The 19,484-nt window shown below is 38.3% G+C and overlaps 3 protein-coding genes across 3 annotated transcripts in view; 1 reads left to right on the forward strand and 2 right to left on the reverse strand.

Annotated features, from left to right (window-relative positions):
• The window catches only part of LOC138623156 (sodium-driven chloride bicarbonate exchanger-like), a 32,028-nt gene extending 27,151 nt beyond the window's left edge, over positions 1-4,877 (forward strand). Inside the window, 11 exon segments of the mRNA XM_069702485.1 lie at positions 90-335; positions 467-572; positions 888-1,049; positions 1,301-1,414; positions 2,000-2,161; positions 2,249-2,500; positions 2,617-2,685; positions 3,689-3,862; positions 4,376-4,495; positions 4,587-4,651; positions 4,796-4,877. Coding sequence (XP_069558586.1) covers positions 90-335; positions 467-572; positions 888-1,049; positions 1,301-1,414; positions 2,000-2,161; positions 2,249-2,500; positions 2,617-2,685; positions 3,689-3,862; positions 4,376-4,495; positions 4,587-4,651; positions 4,796-4,871 — 1,546 coding nt within the window. The 3' untranslated portion in view covers positions 4,872-4,877.
• A 3,485-nt stretch (positions 4,878-8,362) lies between these two features.
• On the reverse strand, positions 8,363-10,001 carry gcgb (glucagon b). Its single transcript, XM_069702408.1, has 4 exons — positions 9,936-10,001; positions 9,711-9,816; positions 8,880-9,035; positions 8,363-8,648 (listed from the first exon to the last, which is right to left on the reverse strand). The coding sequence occupies exons 2-4, from the start codon at positions 9,803-9,805 to the stop codon at positions 8,528-8,530; spliced, it is 372 nt and encodes a 123-aa protein (XP_069558509.1). The 5' UTR covers positions 9,806-9,816; positions 9,936-10,001; the 3' UTR covers positions 8,363-8,527.
• Positions 10,002-10,553: 552 nt separating this feature from the next.
• On the reverse strand, positions 10,554-19,307 carry fap (fibroblast activation protein, alpha). The gene is made up of 26 exons (XM_069702409.1): positions 19,192-19,307; positions 18,930-19,011; positions 18,473-18,562; positions 18,270-18,364; positions 18,105-18,179; positions 17,930-17,982; positions 17,668-17,740; positions 17,335-17,455; positions 17,096-17,250; positions 16,832-16,929; positions 16,337-16,466; positions 16,156-16,194; positions 15,966-16,064; positions 15,798-15,868; positions 15,649-15,702; positions 15,319-15,443; positions 15,102-15,152; positions 14,137-14,235; positions 13,395-13,464; positions 13,112-13,306; positions 12,874-12,928; positions 12,686-12,785; positions 11,604-11,662; positions 11,419-11,491; positions 11,161-11,234; positions 10,554-10,970 (listed from the first exon to the last, which is right to left on the reverse strand). Exons 1-26 carry the CDS (start codon positions 19,192-19,194, stop codon positions 10,869-10,871), a joined length of 2,241 nt encoding a protein of 746 aa, XP_069558510.1. The 5' UTR covers positions 19,195-19,307; the 3' UTR covers positions 10,554-10,868.
• Between the last annotated feature and the right edge of the window lie 177 nt (positions 19,308-19,484).

Consider the following 19,484-nt stretch of genomic DNA (forward strand, 5'->3'; position numbering starts at 1 on the left):
ATTTCATTTCATTATGATAATGACCTCTTTCAATCCACCACATTTCAAATGTAGATAATCACTTTTTTCCTCCGTCTTAATCTCCACAGAGAGTATGGCTTGTCCTATCTGTCTCTGAGAACCTGCATCGGTCTGTGGACGGCTTTCCTCTGCATCGTGCTAGTGGCCACGGATGCCAGTTCCCTCGTTTGTTACATCACACGTTTTACAGAGGAAGCTTTTGCATCACTCATCTGCATCATCTTCATCTATGAGGCCATGGAGAAACTCTTCCACCTGGGAGAACACTATCCCTTTAACAAGAACAACAACCTGGACAAACTCACCACATACTCGTAAGTGGACATTTATCTTTGCACAATGTAGAGTTGAAATTAATGAATGAAAGTACATTTCTTGGAGGTATGGTAAATCCCTGACAGATGAGGGATCATTTAGTTACCCAGATGTTCATGTGCTTCCACAGATGTTCATGCGTTGAGCCCTCCGACCCCACCAATGGCACCCTGAAGTATTGGGAGATCAACAACATCACTGCCTCAGAAATCTATTGGGAAGCAATGGAGGTCAAGGTACAACCCAATACCAATAATGAAGGAGATTTATTCGCACAAAGACAGCCTGGAAAGCATATATTTAGGTTTTCTACCTTAAAAAGGCATGCTCTTCCAGATGGAGGAAGCTGAACAGAGGAGATTAAGGGCATGTGGGCTGGATTATATTGGATTACTCAAACTGCACTGCAAATCACTATAAAAGCACATTTTTGCACTGAATTACTAAGTTTTTTTTGTGGACATGAGAGCTCATAAACCTTGTTTGTGAGTCTACTGATGCTGGTGTATTGCTAATATAAATCTGATTAACTGCGCTGGTCTCCCCTGCAGGACTGCGTTGAAAAGCGAGGGGAGTTCGTGGGCAGCGCCTGCGGCCCTCACGGTCCCTACGTTCCTGATGTTCTCTTCTGGTGTGTCATTCTCTTCTTCTCCACTGTGTTCATGTCTGCCTTCCTCAAAGAGTTCAAGTTCAGCAATTACTTTCCCACAAAGGTACAGTACATCATCCAATATCATTATGTTAGTGCACTAACGTTGTGAGTCAAACATAAAGACAAAGGTGCTCACTCTTCATAGCACGGCTTCGGTTTGGTGATGTAGCGCAGTACAGTGGTACACTCTAGTGGTCATAGATAAGTACTGCATGATTAAAAGGGGGGGAACAAAAAGATGAGGAATTATGTCTACTATTGGATAAAAGTAATGAAACAGTTCAGTCATTTTCATCAGGCTTCCTCTTTCAGGTGAGGTCCATCATCAGTGACTTTGCCGTCTTCTTCACTATCCTCACCATGGTCCTGGTCGACTACGCCTTAGGGATCCCCTCACCAAAGCTAAAGGTCCCCAGTGTGTTTAAGGTGAGCAAGACCAGTTCTACATTTTATAAACAGATTGTTAGGTCAGGTGGACAGAGGTCTATTTCAAAGCACTACTTCTATATACATGCTGGAGTTACAGGACCATCAGCTGTGGAGCATTGCTCCTGTCTATGCAGAAAATCTGTCTTTCTGTGCATCCCAAAGTTCAGACTAATATGATCTTAAGCAATCTGTGTTGATCAAATAGTGTTTGGCATCTCTTGTTTTGTTTTGTTTTTTATGTTGTTGTTCTCAACAGCTGGTACTAAGAAGATTGTACCTATGAAATACAACAACTTGTTGAAACTAATGTCTTAAGTCTCGTATTGGCTTCAGTTGAATTTTGGAAAACACTGTTGAATAGCACAGGTACTGTAGATTTGGACTTCCACTGATTAACATCGAAAATGCTTTTAAAGTAGATCTTAATATTTAATATAATGGGGATGAATAAATCAAGGAAATCCTGCAGTATGTAGACATATTTGTGCTGTTTTAAGATTTAAAAAGGGTAATCATATTCTTTAAGTAATGTCCCAGTAGCATGTGATCAACGAAGCTGAAAAAACAATAAATTGTTGTCAGCCAACCAGAGATGATCGAGGTTGGTTCATCAACCCGCTGGGTCCCAACCCCTGGTGGACGGCGGTCATAACGGTGCTCCCAGCTGTTCTTTGCACCATCCTCATCTTCATGGACCAGCAGATCACCGCCGTCATCATCAACAGGAAGGAACACAAACTCAAGGTACTTCTCTGCTTTGACTGCAGACTTAAGATCACCTGTGTGACACCAAAAGTGTTCAACTTTAATCACTGCTGCCTCCCCCTCCAGAAAGGCTGTGGATACCACCTGGATCTGTTCATGGTCGGGGTGATGCTGGGCGTGTGCTCTTTGATGGGCTTGCCGTGGTTTGTGGCAGCCACCGTCCTCTCCATCAGCCACGTCAACAGCCTGAAACTGGAGTCGGAGTGCTCGGCTCCGGGGGAGCAGCCCAAGTTCCTCGGTATCAGAGAGCAACGCTTTACCGGCCTCATGATCTTCACCCTCATGGGCTCCTCTGTCTTCATGACATCAACGCTTAAGGTGGGACACTTTGGCATTCTGTTGTCTGTCTCTGTAGATTATTGTGCAGTTATGATCCCAGTATTATGAAACTCAAAGTGTCACTGTCTAATTGTTTTTATTTTGTTGTACCTCAGTTCATTCCTATGCCTGTGTTGTACGGAGTATTCCTTTACATGGGAGCGTCTTCTCTCCGAGGCATTCAGGTAAAATGTTTTGAGTTTCACTGTATTTATTGCATCTGTTTAGACCGCAGCAGCAGTGCCATCCACATAAACAGGAATATGTCCCTGAGTGATCAAAGTTGGTCAGCCAAATGCTGCGTCTTCCTGTATCAGTTTCTAATCAAAAATGAAAGCCTTCCAGCGTTTTATACACTTTCCTACCACTAGTTTTTACCGCAGCCTTGATTATTTATGTCATTACATGAGAGATCACGAAAGGTTCCTGTGATTGCACATGTAACAGTGCTGAGTGTTATTGTTGAATATCAAACATTAGTTCAATTTAAAGTTAACTAGAGAGTTAGTTATGTTTTGGTCACATTTTCACTCGTCTACAGGATAATAGGCTGTTTAATTCTAGTTTAGCCATGATAGGAGATCGTCTTGGTGATGTCTGGCAGGCAAGATTAAAAGAGTTAATTGGCCTCTAGTTTGTTCCCAGCATTGACAAAACCTGAAAGTTACTTTCCTTTTCTTGTCAGGAGATCCACCTTGTTGCAGATCCATTAGTCAGCAACTTTTTTTTTTTTTTTTTTAGCTTGCCTGAGTTCAGACTTTCTCGACTAGTTAGTCCGAGGTCTCGCCTGTGTGCTCTTTGATTCTGGAGATGCAATGTATTTTTGGTTTATGAAAGCTTTATTGTTTCCTCATAAAAAGCTCTTGTGGTTTGGTTATTAAAACTGGAAAATTTGTCAGTCACTGAGGGAGATGATGATCTTAACCTTAAAGCTGCTTTAATAAAAACTGAAAGTGTAAAAAGTGTATGTTATATGGCAAAACTGCTTCCTGCTGCTGCTCGGTTGATAAGAGCTGACTCGACTGAACATGAAATATTTTTGTAAAAATGAAACGATGAGCTTTAAATGCAACCATCTCCCATTACATGTCTTGAAATTGTGTTGCAATCATTCTCACACTATGCCTAAATCCTTATGCTTCATTATGTTGATGAAGCGCCAAATTGTTTATCATTTTTTCTCTGCAGTTGTTTGACCGTCTCAGATTGTTCGGTATGCCAAACAAGCACCAGCCAGACTTCATTTACTTACGACACGTACCGCTGAGGAAGGTGCACCTCTTCACCATCATCCAGCTCAGCTGTTTGATTCTGCTCTGGGTCATCAAGACCTCGAAGGCGGCCATCGTCTTTCCAATGATGGTGAGTGAACAGTCCAACTATTACATCTTCAGGACTATTACACAGGCAGCAACCTGACTCGTGTGTGAGGGCTTCAACCTAATGCTGCTTTAAGGAAAACAAAAAGGGAAATGTGTTAAACGGTTAATGCCAAGCTTATTAGTAGGGACACGAACTAATGTAAATCAATAAAAGGACTTTTCACTTTCTCTGTGTTGGTTTTAGTTTTCTAAATGTTCCCATTGATGATAATCCACAAGTTTTGTTCACCATTGCACCTCCCACAAATGGTTTGGTCTTTTTGAAGCTCTCTTAGTGAGCTCATGCTTTTAATTCTTAGAATTCAGAAAATGTATAGTTGATGTAATGTCATATAAAGCACAGCAAAAATATCTAAAGCTTCTAGTGTTGCACTACTGTCTGTTCCCTACTCATTTCCATATGTAGCAGTGCATCCTCCTATTATTAATTACTATTATTAACACACAGGATCTTTGTGAATGGAGCTGTTTTGACTTTGTGTCGATTCTGCAGGTGTTGGCTCTGGTGTTTATCAGGAAGTTAATGGACTGCGTCTTCACCAAGAGGGAGATGAGTTGGCTGGATGACCTCATGCCAGAAAGCAAGAAGAAGAAGCTTGAGGATTCTGAAGAGGTGTGATTGCTCTCATAAACCGATAACTGTGCTGTTTTATCAATATTCACAGGCATCTAAACTGAATGATTATTATTTATTCAAACCTCAGGATGAGGAGCAGAGTATGCTGGCAGAAGATGAAGGAGTAGTGCAAGTGCCATTACAAGGATGCAAGTAAGTTTATTACAATGTTAAAGTTTTACGTGTTACGTTTAAATTCTTGCGCAAATGTCAACTGTTTTTTTGAAATGTTATTTCATGAACATTATATGTTAACCTGTCATTTCTTTGATTGTCCTCTGGCTTCTCTTTTCACAGAGGAATACCCATCATCAACATCACAGATGAAATGTCAAAAGCTTCTTTTGGAAATACCTGGAACGCCAACAGTTAGGTAAAAAAAAAAAGGGTAAAAAAACCACATATAGTAGGACTATTTCATTGTTGTATTAACAGAAAAATTGCTCAGAAATGGTGTTTTTAAATGACATTTTAAAAGTTTGTCAACATGAGATACAAATGCAGCATCTGTTTCACTCAAATACAAACAGGGAGCCCTCTGGCCATGAATTGATTAAGGTTAAAGAGAATAACTCCAGTGTAGGAAGTATTTGTATTTATTAAAGCTATGGACAGCAGCTATGGTTAGTTTAGGTTAGTATAAAGACTGGAAACAGGTGGCCTTGCAAGGTTAACAAAATCCACCTACCAGCACCTTTTAAAGGTTCATACATTATATCTATTTAGTTTATTCAAGTCAAAAGGAAACTTTAAAAATCCCATTTTTTTACAGGGAGTAATGTTCAGGATTATTTCTTGGCTGGGAGTTGTGTCATTTTAGAAGGTTGTACTTGTTAATTGGTAAATTTAGAGTCTCTTTTCAAAACACAAGTTTCAATAATTCAATAGATGGAGTGAAAGAGGCCATTCTGCCTCATGAGTTCTTCTTTTACTACTCAAAGAATATTTTTCAGATTATACCTCCGTACTCATACAAGTGCAATCTACTGTTACTTGAATATGTCTTTCACCACTTCTGATGTCCCACCTCAAAGTATTGAAGATATCTGGTTTCATCATGTGCAAATGTTCTTAAAATTCTGTTCTATGAAAAGTATTTACATTTTGTATATCTACTAATTACACTTCTGTCTTTTCTTTTCCATTCTGAAAGTTAAATATACCGTCACAGTATTTCCCCACAACATGAGAGAAGAAGATGAGAAATGTAAGATGAAGAGGACGGAGGACAGTGTTGATGGTGTTGTGAGTATTTGTCACTGTTCCTTCTGTGTACGTAAACTAATCTGCAGCGTGTACTGCAGATGATCAATCCTTTCAGTTTCATCTTGTAAATCTCTGTGTAAGTGAATAACTGTGTTATCTGATCTGTTTTAGACATTTTGTTCATGAACTAATGAAACCTGCTTTTTAATTTCCTCATGTTGTTAATGGTGACTTTTACTTTGTAAATCTGGACACTGTATTGCTTCATTAAATGTCAACTACAAAAGCGCACATTTATGATGCCTGTTTATGGAACACGAGCGTTTTGAATCTCGTTATGATTGTGACTGACGGGCATGAAGGCTTCAAGCTGTTTAATAAATACAGTATACATCTCTGAGGAACCAAATGCAATAGCTGGCAATACTCTATTTATAGAAGACATTATTTAGCTGTATTTATCTTGTGGAATGAAATGGATGTGTTTGCTACAGAATACATGGTAGCCCTACAAATACCTGCAGTATTTTTGCTTTCCAGTGTCAGTGTATTGCTTATAATGTAAATGTAGATTTTATTCAAATGATCCTAATGTGTTTCATGTTTGTATAAAGTTTATTGACTCATAAATAATAACAGACTTAATCCTAACAAACATCCCAGTACAGTTACACTTCTAAAGATTACAAGGAAAAACTGGGGATGTTTTTTTTTTACAAATACCTAAGAAGCAATTTTATTATGTATATCTTGTCCTTGTTCTAAACTTAATACATTTTTATGAGCATTCTTGCTATCTATCTATCTATCTATCTATCTATCTATCTATCTATCTATCTATCTATCTATCTATCTATCTATCTATCTATCTATCTATCTATCTATCTATCTATCTATCTATCTATCTATCTATCTATCTATCTATAGATTTAATGAGATTACTGAGATTTAACATTTTGTAATTGATAATCCATTAAACATGGACTCATTGCAAAAAGCCGTAGTGATCTTATCATTGCTTGATCATTTTTTTCATCTCATCACATCTCTGTAGGTGCTGACTAATATTGGCACATCTAGAGAAATGTTGATTATTTCCTGTTGCCTTTATTAATAAATTTAGACAACATCCTGATATTGAATTCATGCATTAAATCATCACGTCTAATCCAAATGCTCTGCATTTATTAAGCAGTGTTTTGTATCCTTATTTTAAAGTATAATCAGATCAACTGTCAAATGAGGCAGCAGCACATAATGTGTTCATTGGACATGTTAGGGATATGCACTATCAACGCTGCGAAGCACAAATGCACGTTTCCAACCCCCATAGATTTGGCCTACAAACAGGATGAAGTGGGCAGAGGTTTTTTGTAATCAACAGATGGTTTGATGTGCTGCAGATGACAGCTGAGAGAGGTGGCACACCCCAAAGCATGTCAAGCTGCCGGCTCATGTGAATTACTGTTTTGTCTCAGTGCCAGGAGGAACTCAAGAGTGTCGACCCAGTCATTGTTCCCAACGAGTCGGATACTCAGTTGATTGACACGATGTCCTTTCCCTTCATGTAGCCGAACCCTCCATCACTAGGAAATCCTTCTCCAGTGAGCAGCTGACAGGTGACACACATCATCGTGTTACCTGGTAGAAATCCCACAGAACACTTCTCCCAGGAGAGTAACGGGTTTATTGATTTCTGTTCTGCCTCCACAAACAGACGGATTAAGAGAACAGGACAGAAAAAACAGTGGTGCTCGCTGCAGAGTCACATTTTTTGGTCAAACGTTAACACCGACTATAAAATTGGATGAAGACACACAGCAGGTCTTATATTCCAATTTACCACTCAGTTATGTGAAACAAATGCTCTTAAAACTGCTATTGATTCAAATTACTTTAACATATAACATTTTTTAATTCTTTATTCTTTGTTAAGGAATTCTCCTTCATCAGCTCGCTTTGGGAGGGAAAGCATTCTTCCTGCGGTCACTCTGACCTCCTGCAATGTGGGTCGACCTCAGAACACCGATAAGAGCCACTGAATGAAGCGGCAAAAAGATGCAAGCGCCGTTTTGACTAGAGGAGATTAAGCAGGTTTCAAGGTTGAGGGTGATTCCTCTCCTTATCCGGAGATGTACTCATTCAGTGGGGCTTTTAATGGTGGCCAGGGAGTGTTGTTATCTTGTTATTCTGACTCTCCAAGATTAGGAAAATCAACTAATATTTCGGACATGGTCCCCTGAGCCTTCTTCCTGTAAGACCAGCTCCATGATTCCCATCACATCCTTGTAAGACATTATTTCATTTTTTTTCTCTGATAGAGAGCTCTGACTAGACTTGTTAAACTTCTCCATTGGACCCCATTTTTTTTAAAAGAAGGAACTTGTGGGTTGTACACGTTTCTTTATTGAAAACTAAATATGACTTTTCAGAATAATAAGAAAAAGGGATTGAGATCATCTACAGATGTAATTAGTGAACCCACATTTCAGATAAATAATGTGATTTGCTATATACTCTTACAAATTCATGTGAAAAGGAGGAAAATGGCAAAATGTGAAATGCGAATAAAAGAATCAGGATGTGAATGCCTGATAAAAATTCACAGCCTTTATGATTGAGATGCATTTGAAACATACTGTAACTTTTTTGCTTTTTAACAATATTTCCTTTAACCAGTGAAGGCCAACAGGGCTTCTTGTGAGGGGAATTTAATAGCATTACCAAGAAAAAAAGTCATGTACAGATTGTGAAACATATAATGGCACAGAGTCAGTGTGAATAGTTGCATTATTTCTGGGAAATGGCGGCAACCGGAGGAGTTCATTCTCTTCTGCCTCGGCCGGTCTTCAGCCAGGACACAAACTCCTTGGCTGCCTGGTCCTGCAGGTAGGAGCTCACATCGCTGGTGTAGGTGCCGTCTGCATGGCGTCTAAATAGACTCCTGTCACAGTAACAGCACATGTAATCGTGGTGAAGCAGGCCAAGTAACACCAAAACACTACTATTCACATTATCATAAAAGAAATCAGAGGCATCTAGCAATCTACAATATTGATGTATTAAATCCATCCTTGTAGTTTTCCCAATATTTTACAAACCTGATTGTTATATATTTGAAAAATATCATAGTTCATCACCATGTTAGGTGGTTTTGTAAAAAGGAGGCACTCACCTGTTCCTTTTTGAGTTCTTCAGCCACTGGACAAAGTCTTGTGCTCTTCTTGTCTCCAGGTATTTACTGTAGTCGTTGGAAAACGTTCCCTCTGAGTGTCTCTTCATGTTCGGGAGCTCAATGGGCTCGTTGAGCATCGAGTTTTCAGTCAGCAGCCTAAAAAGGACACATTATGGAAACCACTGAGCAGAGCAGGACACTCCTCTGCATACCTGTCACCTCGCATGTTCATGTCCTGTAGCCTGGGATTGATATTTTACCGAATGCTTCTACAAATCTTTATTCTGCCAAATCATTCTCATCCAACAATTACTCATATACTTCATACTACTCATAAATCTGGTATCTGCTATTGAACCTGAATGTTCAATTACACAATGCACTACTGTTGTAAAAAAGATTTAGCTTTAACAAATGCTACAGTTCCCTGCATCCATTGGGGGAAACCTCATTATAAATAAACACTGAAGCATTAAAATGACATAAACATAATACTACCATGAAGGCACTCATTGGATGAACATATTTAGGAATACTTCACATAACTCCCCTCTTATGTAAAGTGAAATTAACGTTTTGTAAAATGTATTTTTGATAATCAAATGTTGTCTGCCAGCATTGTGGATCATTTCCCATTATGCCAACAGCTGGTACTTTATCCATTAATGCAGCATATGGGGCTGACAATGGTGATGCAGTCTGAAAAGTATTCTCTGACTGCACTCTTTCAGAAATGTTTGGCCAACTAAAAACCTGTATACTGCTACCACAAGTAATGATACTAAATAATAAGACCACTGTGAACTACAAATAACTGAATGTTGAACTTACATTGAGTTCCGGTCTGTGTCCTGGTCAGGCACCTGCCAGCTGCTCTGGATGAGGATGAGGAGCAGGAGTCCAGCTAAAGTATGAGCACTTCTCATTGTTTGAGCCTCTGGAAAATGAACAAAGATAGAGACAGAGAAACACTGTGAAAATATTTCAATTAGGCATATTAAACTTGATCTTTAGAGGGTATTCTAGATTTTATAAGGCATGGAAAAAAAATCTCACCTGTGCCTGTGTTTGAGAGTGGGATTGAAAGGTGTTTTGATTGGTGCTCTTCTTCTTCTCTGGCTTCAGGAGCTTGTTTCATGATCCCCTCCTGATGTGCCTGGTCTTATATAGCGGAGCTGAGGAGCGCTCTCCCAGGTGACTCCCCCCGTCACAGAAACCTCAGCTTATCCTCTGTTAGTTTCAATCCATTAGTCAGCTTCCGTCTCAGTCCCCTGAATCTATTTGACTTTGTTTAAAAAAAATAGCAGTTTTACGTAGGTGGTAAAATCTGCTACTTTTAGGCGTCAAACGTGACCTCTGCCCTGTTGAATATATCCACAATATGTTTAAGTTATTTCTCCTCAGTTGGTCATTTTGGATATATTATTTTAATGTAGTATTGGTTTTACAAAATTTGCATATTGAAATAAAGGAATTTGCATTTGTGTTTTTATTCTGAAGAGTGTTTATTTATTTAGTAATATTAAGAAATGTTTATTGGTCATTAAGAGAAACAAAATTCACAGAACTTAATTCTTGTAAATTGCAGTTTATTTTTTACTTTAAAATTTGACACAGTTAATAAGAAAAAAATGGAGAAACTCATATTTCAAAACAATGTTTATTTCACCTTCATTAAAACATTGCAGCCACACAAATGACATTATTCCATAACAAATCAGTGTTTTCAACAATAAATGCATGCAATGGCTTTTATTCTCAAATGCCAAATATTTTGACAAAGTATCACAAATTTCCTCATAAAATATAGAGGCTCAATTGTGTGAGCAATTCAACATCTGTTGCACATAAAAACAATAAAAAAAAAAAAAGTAGTTCAACTTAACACTTCAGAATATTCATAATACTGAAAAACACACAAATTTAAAAAAGAGAAGACAAGAAAAGCTGTAGTAATATTCACTATAAATGCCGTCACATTCTTCACATCTATTTGGGATGAACGAGGCATTTCTGCAGGAAGTGACTCATGAGGGTGTATATGTGATGGTAGGCTGATCCTCTGAGGGTATGGTCTCTGTCAGTGTACCACTGAAATTAACACCAAAATAAGTTTAGTGCGCAGAATACATGATCAAATTATACACATTTTGAATTACACACGTTCAACATTGAATTTTGTGAATAATAATCCATGCCGTTCTTTTTTCCATTTGAAACCTTCATTAAATCAACACCATCAGAGCCAATATTAGACCCACTCCCCTGAGCCAATATTTACCATCGCCTCGAAGTCCACTTGCTCATCCACCAGAGCTCTGGAGATCTGTGCGGCCTGCTGAAAATGAACATTGTCTACAGGAAAGAAAGTGCTTTCACTACGTGACTGAACATCAATGTTTAAGTTTCTATCAAGGCAAACAGAGTCCATTTGTTCACAGCTTTACTGGGTTACCTGGTACCCCGAGGAGAAAAAGGACTACCCTATGTTCAGGTCTTATCAAAAACTGAAATGACTGAAAGAAATGAGTGAACGTACCATCAGCTGTGCCATGAACCAACAGATAGTCTACTGTTTTGAAGTTCTTTGCTCTGGATGTCACGGTAGAATTCTGTAAAATAAAAGAGAAATTTCACAGTTAATAACATACATACATCTCAAGTCAGAAATATGCTGCAGTTTGAACACGTTATTGTAACAGAGCTGACTAGTATGACATATACTTTGTAGGAGTCTGAATTCTCTGTAGGTTTGCCCATGTAGCGTTCAGTGTAAACTGCATCTGTAAAAGAAAACTAAATTTATACCACTTTTATGAAGAGCATACAATACAAACACAGGAATACAAGATTTCCAGAGAGGAAGATATAACAAGTTATAAAACAACATATAAATAGAGATTTGAAACATTAAAGGTGAACTCTGGTGATTTAACGCATCAATGTCTGTATGCACAGGTGTTGGGGAGTAGAAAGCTCTTTGTGGAGAAAGATAAAGTTTGATTGTGTTGGCTAGAAAAAAGAAAAATAATGGAATAAAACTAGAATTACCACCTTACGGTTGTATGCCAACCAGTCAAGTTGCAGTTTACATCCATATCTGTGTGACTCTTATAAAACAGACCTCAAAGGGAATCCTTAAATGTGTTCAGATGCTTGGCCAATAAAGCTGATTGACGGTGGACAATGCTTCAAATATAGACGCTGCAAAAATGCGACAAATTCTAAAACGCTGATGCGTCATGCAGATCTTCAATCTGACATCTTAGAAGATGTTTACAAAGACCACAATTTAAGGTGGACACCCACGATTAGAGTCACTAGTTCGTTGTCCAACCAAATGTGAAATACGGTCGCAATCTCCTGAGTTATGGTGTTCAATAATAAAAGCTTTTTTGGACAAAATTATCACAGTGAAATTGACCTTTTTTGAAAATTGAAATTGACATTTTATATCTCAAAGGTCAAAACCTTTGAGATATAAAATGTCACCCACTCATCATTTTATCCTATTAAGCGTTTGTGTGAAATCTCCTCATAATTAGTATATCAATTCCTGAATTATCACAACAAATGTGTTTTGTAAGGTGACGTTTGACCTTTGACAACCAAAATCTAATCAGTTGAGTCCAAATGCAATGTTTGGTCAAATCTGAAGAAATTCTCTCAAGGATGCTGTTCAGGGTACAGAAATGCAGTGCTAAATTTGTGAGGGGTTCTTTTAAGTTTACATCAGATATGATGTCAAAAAAGAAATACATTGCTCTCAGAGCAGCCTGTAGATTTATACAGACATGTACACTTACCATAATATTCCCACTTGGCCACCGGAGCCACTGCAATCCCACACTTAAAGAGTCCAGTTCCAGCACCCAAGGCCATTGAGGTGACATAACCACCATATGACTGAAGGTCAGAATAGATTAGATTTAGTGAAGGAAATAAAATGTATTTGATAGATGAAGAGAAAACAGCGAGACAAAATACAACTTACCCAGCCCCACATTGCTATTCTGCTTTTGTCTATAAAACCCATGTCAATGAATTTCCTGTAAAACAGAGATCAATTATTATCAAGGAAAAAAAAAGAGAAACACATTTGTGAATCCACTTAATCAGAATTTGCCTGTATCATGACAAATTTATGTACATAAGACAACCTTGCTTCTTGTTCAGTAATGTAAAAATTGCAAATATCTCTGAGGTGACTGAAAGACACCTCACAGACTTACCTCACAGCAGTTATCTGATCTTCCACTTCAAACGTCCCGAGTCGCCTGTAGATTGAATGCAATATTTCATCGCCTTGGTAACCGCTTCCCCTTCCATCAAAGCTGGCGACGATGATCCCGAATGAACTGGAGAGGTACGTGGCCCAGTTCAGCTTGAAGCGATATTCCACACTCTGACTACAGGGGCCAGCGTAACTGCACAGGACAGCAACAGCATAAATGATCAAATCACAACAAAAGATTTCTGGATTTTTAGTAAGAGCCCTGAGGAGTGTTCACTTACACATCAATAAGGAGAGGATATTTTTTAGACCTCTTGAAATTTGGTGGTAACATCATTTCATACCAAAGATCTGTTGGTGGCAAAAATATAGTTAGAAAAGAAACAAGTGATGTTCCAGCCATTACAGAATCTGATAGACATAAACGTTTCTGTTATCAGAGGTCATTCAACTGAAGTTAGAAGTTTATAAGGGACATTTAAAAGGGAGAAAGTCACTTTCCTGAATACTAACAGTAAAAAAACTGTATTTGGAACTTCTCATGATAAAATTGTGTCTATATCTTAAGTCCTACTCCATTCAAGCATTTGTTTTGCTTATAGTTGCTTTACTCGGATATTTCACCTTCACTGTGCACAAAAATGAATGTGCAGAGTTTCATGTGTTTTCAAATTCCTCCGCTGAGAAGGACAAGGATCTCTGTTCTCACCCAGACCCGAGTTTAACGTTTATACGTACAAACATGATTTCGTAACATTACCAACTGGTTCGGAAGTCGATTGTAGCACAAATTTCACTGTTGCACAAGAATAATGTGGAAACTGTAAACTTCCAGGTCACCTACACTCGAAATGAACTTTTCAGTGAAGCAGGATTCTCATTGTTTCCAATAAATATATCTTTTTAAAGATAAAATATTTATTTACACAGAGATAGGTCCTGTTTTTTAAGGAGAAGAAGGAAGAAATGTGCTTTTATGAATTTCTAAATAGCTGGAGGCGATCTAAACGTGTATTGTCTCACCAAATCCTGCCACCTTTAAGGTGCCATATTGCATTGTCGGCATTTGGAATTTGGACAACATATTTTCCAGTTCCTTGTTGTCTTCAAGAGTAGAGAGCTCTGAAAGCAAACAAAAGACAGTCGAACAATTACTGTCAAACTGCAGATTTGTCGTGTGCAAATAAGCTATTAACAAGGGTTCTTCATATCTCAATTCATATCAAAGTGTTGACAATCTTGAGGAACTTTCCTTTCACTGAAACATTGTTCGTAACTCTGAGATCTTCACCAGCAGGTTAAGGTGTGGCATGGACTGAAGTGCCTTTTAATTAACTCTAAACTGCCCCTCCTTTTTTGGGGGCCGCATGAATTACCTAATACCTTGTGTTTGCAGCTGCACCTATATTTAAACCAATCTGTTGTGGCCTGGAGATGTACTTACAGAGGGGAATACATGTGTGAGAGTTACTTAACTACACAGTCTATAAAATATAAAACATTCTTCATTAATTAATCCCCACAACACATTAACCCCCATTCGACAGTTAGTTTTTACATGAGCATTCAATAGTCCAAGTTGACAAATTAAGTGGATGTCTTTCAAAGTTATCTTTCAGTTCTCTGAAGCAAATTCCTCTTTTTTCTAAAATTTTTTTCAGTACAGGAAAACAGGATTTTCACTCTAAAAAAAGCCTCTAACTTTAAAAGATATCTGCTTTGTTGTTGTTTTAATAGTGTATTAAAACCTCACATTTATTTTCAGATTTTGCCCCCCATCATTGAAAGGACATTAGTGAGGGATGCTAGTATGGCCTGCCTGGACAAGGGGAATGATGACGGCAAGCAAAATCTGTTTTAATACTCATAATGACTATTGACTATATGACCAACTTGAATAATTGTTGACCTATCCTTTAATTGAAAATGATGTAATGGTGATGAATAATTTAGTGATGGGCTTGGGGTACGTAGGTAAGTATATGTACCTGCACCTGAACCTCTGTTGTCCATGAGTGTGTAGAGGGGCAATCCAGGTCCTGTTCAACACAAGAGATAAAAAAACAACAACCCACAAATAGTAGTTGATTACACATCAAATCTTCTGGTCTCAGCTCTGATGATTGTTCACAGCTGTTCCCCACCTCAGATAATCCCCACATGGGTGAGTTATTGCTTGAGACAAAACGTGGATGGGTAACTGACCGTAGCAGTCCATTCGGTAGTAAGAGGCGTCAAAGCTGAAGTAAGCTGAGTTGTACTGACACCTGTCCTTATAGAGGTTGCAGGTGAGGCACTCGGGGGCAGATGGGCTGCTTACAATCCCAACCCTGATGAAAACACGAGCAGCAACTCAGGTCAGTTATGTGATTAATAACTGGATTGGATTCCAATTAGCTTAAACTATTGTCACTGTCTGTCTTCTTTCTGGGCTCCAATAATACACAGACATATAGACATTCACGGAAAAAAACGAATATAAGGAATGTAAAATACTGCAATTCAGTCATACCATAGACAGGAAGAATTCCTTACTTGTAGAGGTTTCTGTTTACGGGTATTCCTTTGTGCTCATTACTCACAAAATATCTGTAGAGAAGAATTTACGTCGGATTTATATATTTTTGCTCATATTTTTTAAGGTTTATGCAGTTTTCCCAAAACTATATGGTATCATCACTCACATGGCATCTTTTGTTAATTTGGATATGTAGATAACTTCCCACTTCCCTGAGGTAATAGGTGTTGCTTTGCCCTTAAAAAAAAATGCCTTTAGTAAGTCAATGACACCAAAGACATGATGGCAGAAATCGCAAAATCTATTTTCCATAAACAAAATTAGACGTACTTACATCTTTCACATAATGAATATGTTTGAAGCCCTGAGTGTCACTCATCACTTTGTAGAAACTGAGTTTATCTTCACTGAAGAAGAGAGGCAAAGGCATGTACTAAAGGGAAAAACGAATATTTCATAGTCAAACATCAAATCCAGTTCTGAATAACAATTAAATCAATAGCGGTCACTTTTTGGAAACTTACATGGCCGATCCAGCCTGTCTTGCTTGTTTGCTCAAATTTCTATAGAAAGTAAAGGAATCGGTTGCAGTTAATTAGCATCTAAGCACATACACATTCAGTCAGTATTGGTCGTGATCCTCATCTGATTGGAAACCGGTCATGATTTCCCAACCTGACAGGTAACCACAGAGGTGACAGCTACCTGTTTTTCTTTCCAGCTGCTCCCATCAAAGTCATAGATCTGTACAACCACGTAATTCTGTTTTCTGGTGAGCCACTGCACAGCGACGCGTTCGTCTGTAACCCAGGTCACTGAGCACAAAATGTGATCACTGAGGAAAGGCAACAGGAAGTGACAGGGTTTTCACATGAGGCAGGTCATGAAGATATTAAAATCCAGTAATCTACCTTTCTCATTTTATTTATTTATTTGTATTAATTGTATTGTTTATTTTGGTACATAGTGTTTATTCATTTACCCATGTTGTCTTTAGCCTTTTCCTCATGTGTTTGTAAAACTGTTTTGTATCTGTGCTGTTTGTGTCACTGTGTGGACTGTGCTGACAGGTCATCATTGTAAATGAGAATTGGTTCTCAATTGATTTTACCTGGTTAAATAAAGGTCATATATATATTGCATTTCCCTCTGCTTTAAATGTATGATTGATTTATAATATAAGTTAAAGAATATACAGACCCAGCAGCAACAGCAGCGGGGGCAACCAACTGCGTACGGCGCGATGGATTTGTGGTATCAACCACAAACAGCTTCACTTTGGTAATGTTTGATCCAGCCTATGCACAATAGAAATAAAGTAATACTAATAAATACGTTCATATAACTAGAGTGTGAAGAAGCTAAACTATAGAGTAGGCAGTGTGAACAGAAATGATACTAAATACATTAGATATGTTGTCTGTGAAAACGATCTTTCATATCTGAGAAATCATATGATCCCACCTTTGGGTATGGAACAGCCACTGTTTCAGGATACTGCTCCGATCCATACCAAGAGAACTCCACTTTGTGAACTTCTGTATCATTAAACTCAGCATAAGCCAAGTATTTTCCAGTTGAGGACCACCATATTGCCCCATTTGATGCAAACACTTCCTCTGAAAGTATGTTGGAGAAAATATAGTTATTACACAGGCACACGGATGCAACACGGATGAACTGGAAAAGTTGATGTTGCTTACCTTCATATACCCAGTCAGGGACACCATTGAGAACCTCATTCTTTTTCCCATTGTGTGTCACTTGTACGGTTTCAGAAGTGACACTGGATTTGAGAAAAATGTTAAAGTCCAAGACGTAGGCCTATAAAACACAAAGCAGATGTAATTTGTGAATACAAATATAATCTATGTCCACACTCAAAGTCACAAATTTTGTGCACCAAATATAGTTTTTTTTTTTACCCCAAAACAACAATTTTTGCATCAATTTCAAATGCATTGATACCAAAGTAGTTGCAATATTGTTCACTTTAAATGGAGGCAAGAGTTCAGGATCAAAAGATGTACGCTCACATATTGGTTTCCTTTTGGTGCCCAGGCAAAGTACTGCACGACAGGTGGCAGATTCACCAGTGTAACAAATGTTCTACGATGAAACATGAAAAACATGATGGGTGGTAATTATTTGTATGAGTCCGATGTGTCTGAAAATATATTAATGGTCCTAATAATGTAGGACCACTGAAGATTTGAACAGATTACTATGATAGCATTTGTTTTGCTGTTTGAGTTTCCTGTAATTCATGAATATCGCAACAAAAACAGGCCGACTTACGAACTCTCCCTGTCATAGATAGAATACGAAGCTGTGAATGAATGTCTCCATTTCTGTAGGATTTCAAACACAAAACTTCAGGCTTAATGACATTTACAGAGAGCAGCTTCAAAAGCTGATCTACTATGAAAACAAACATACAAAGCTAACTGGAACACTCATCGGGGCGTCTCACCTTTGTGTAATTGCTTTCGAAAGCGATGTATTTATAATCACCTGACAACAAGTAATCAGTAGCATCCACTTGGGCCTGAAATAACAATGATCATGTAAGCATTTATGTAAAACATGTTACCATTATTACTCAGAATAAATTAAATAGTGTTATGGACTATATTACAAATGTTGAATTGCTCAAATATAATGACTCCTCCTTTGTTTCAGCATTGTGGAGAAAGATATTCCCATCTCTTGCTTTATGCAAATACTCCTTATCTGCAGGCACAAAGGGTGATAAGTAAACTTTAATTTGTAAACAAGGATATGGGAGAGGATATGTTGCCCAACACTACACAGCAAAGGTGATTTGACTGGAGTTAATACCTGATATCCAATACAAATTGTAGGATCTCCATCTCATGGTGTTGTTGAAGTAATCTTCAAGGTTAAAAGGCCTTTTGATGTCACCAGATTCTGAAATGATCCACATGCTACTACTCAAATGTGTTGAATATATCAACATCACAAATGTAAAATCTCTGTCATGCAGTGGTCTATTTATATTGCTTAGACTTTAAACAGTGTGCCATTCCACTGACAATCCCCTTTTGTGTGCTCATTCACAAGCTTACTGCCCAAATAAAATGACCACATAGTAAATACACACATTTAGACAAAACTGAAAAAGTCACCTCTAAATTAATCAATCAAGTGCAAACACATTTTTTTGTAATATAAGTTTGAAGTCTTTACTGTTACACTTTTTCACCTTGAACTTTCACAGGCAGCTCAGACACAAAGAGAGAGAGAAGGCTAGTGATAGGCCAGAGCGTTAACTTACTGCTGTAATAAACTGCTGGAATGGTTATTAAAGTGATGACGACAGCCGCCCCCATCACCCCCCACATCACCTTGCTGCAGCCCTGGGAAAGGTGACACAAAAGTTGCACAAACATCTTCTGAAATCACGCAAACACAAGCAGAGCCTGTAGTCACGTATCCAAAGCTTTACAATAGACCCAGTAAGTAGTTCTGCTCTCTTAAATGGAGTCCCGAGTTGAACAGTCTTCAATACTGAAGCTGATGGTAAATGGATTACTGACCATGATGCAGATGAAGTCGCCGCGACGCTCTCAGTCTTTAATAATCCTTAAAGGTCGCTGACGTGAAGTCTAAAGTCACGTCTTGGACACGCAGCCTGGTGAACATACTCTCACGGCAGAACTCCCGCAACAATGACTTTTAAACTAAATACAGCGACATAAGAAAACTGAGCTCCGTCCCACTTTAGTCGAAGGACTCTCTCCACTTCCCGCTGCATTCCTGAGACGACTCCGACACCAGACGGAGATGCCTCCCTGAAGCCCGCAGCCCAACTTTCCAAGAGCGCACAACT

This window comes from Brachyistius frenatus, unplaced genomic scaffold (genome assembly GCF_029030835.1).
Source record: "Brachyistius frenatus isolate BFR_SWC_R1_liver_20210118 unplaced genomic scaffold, ASM2903083v1 Contig_42, whole genome shotgun sequence".
Taxonomy (NCBI): domain Eukaryota; kingdom Metazoa; phylum Chordata; class Actinopteri; family Embiotocidae; genus Brachyistius; species Brachyistius frenatus.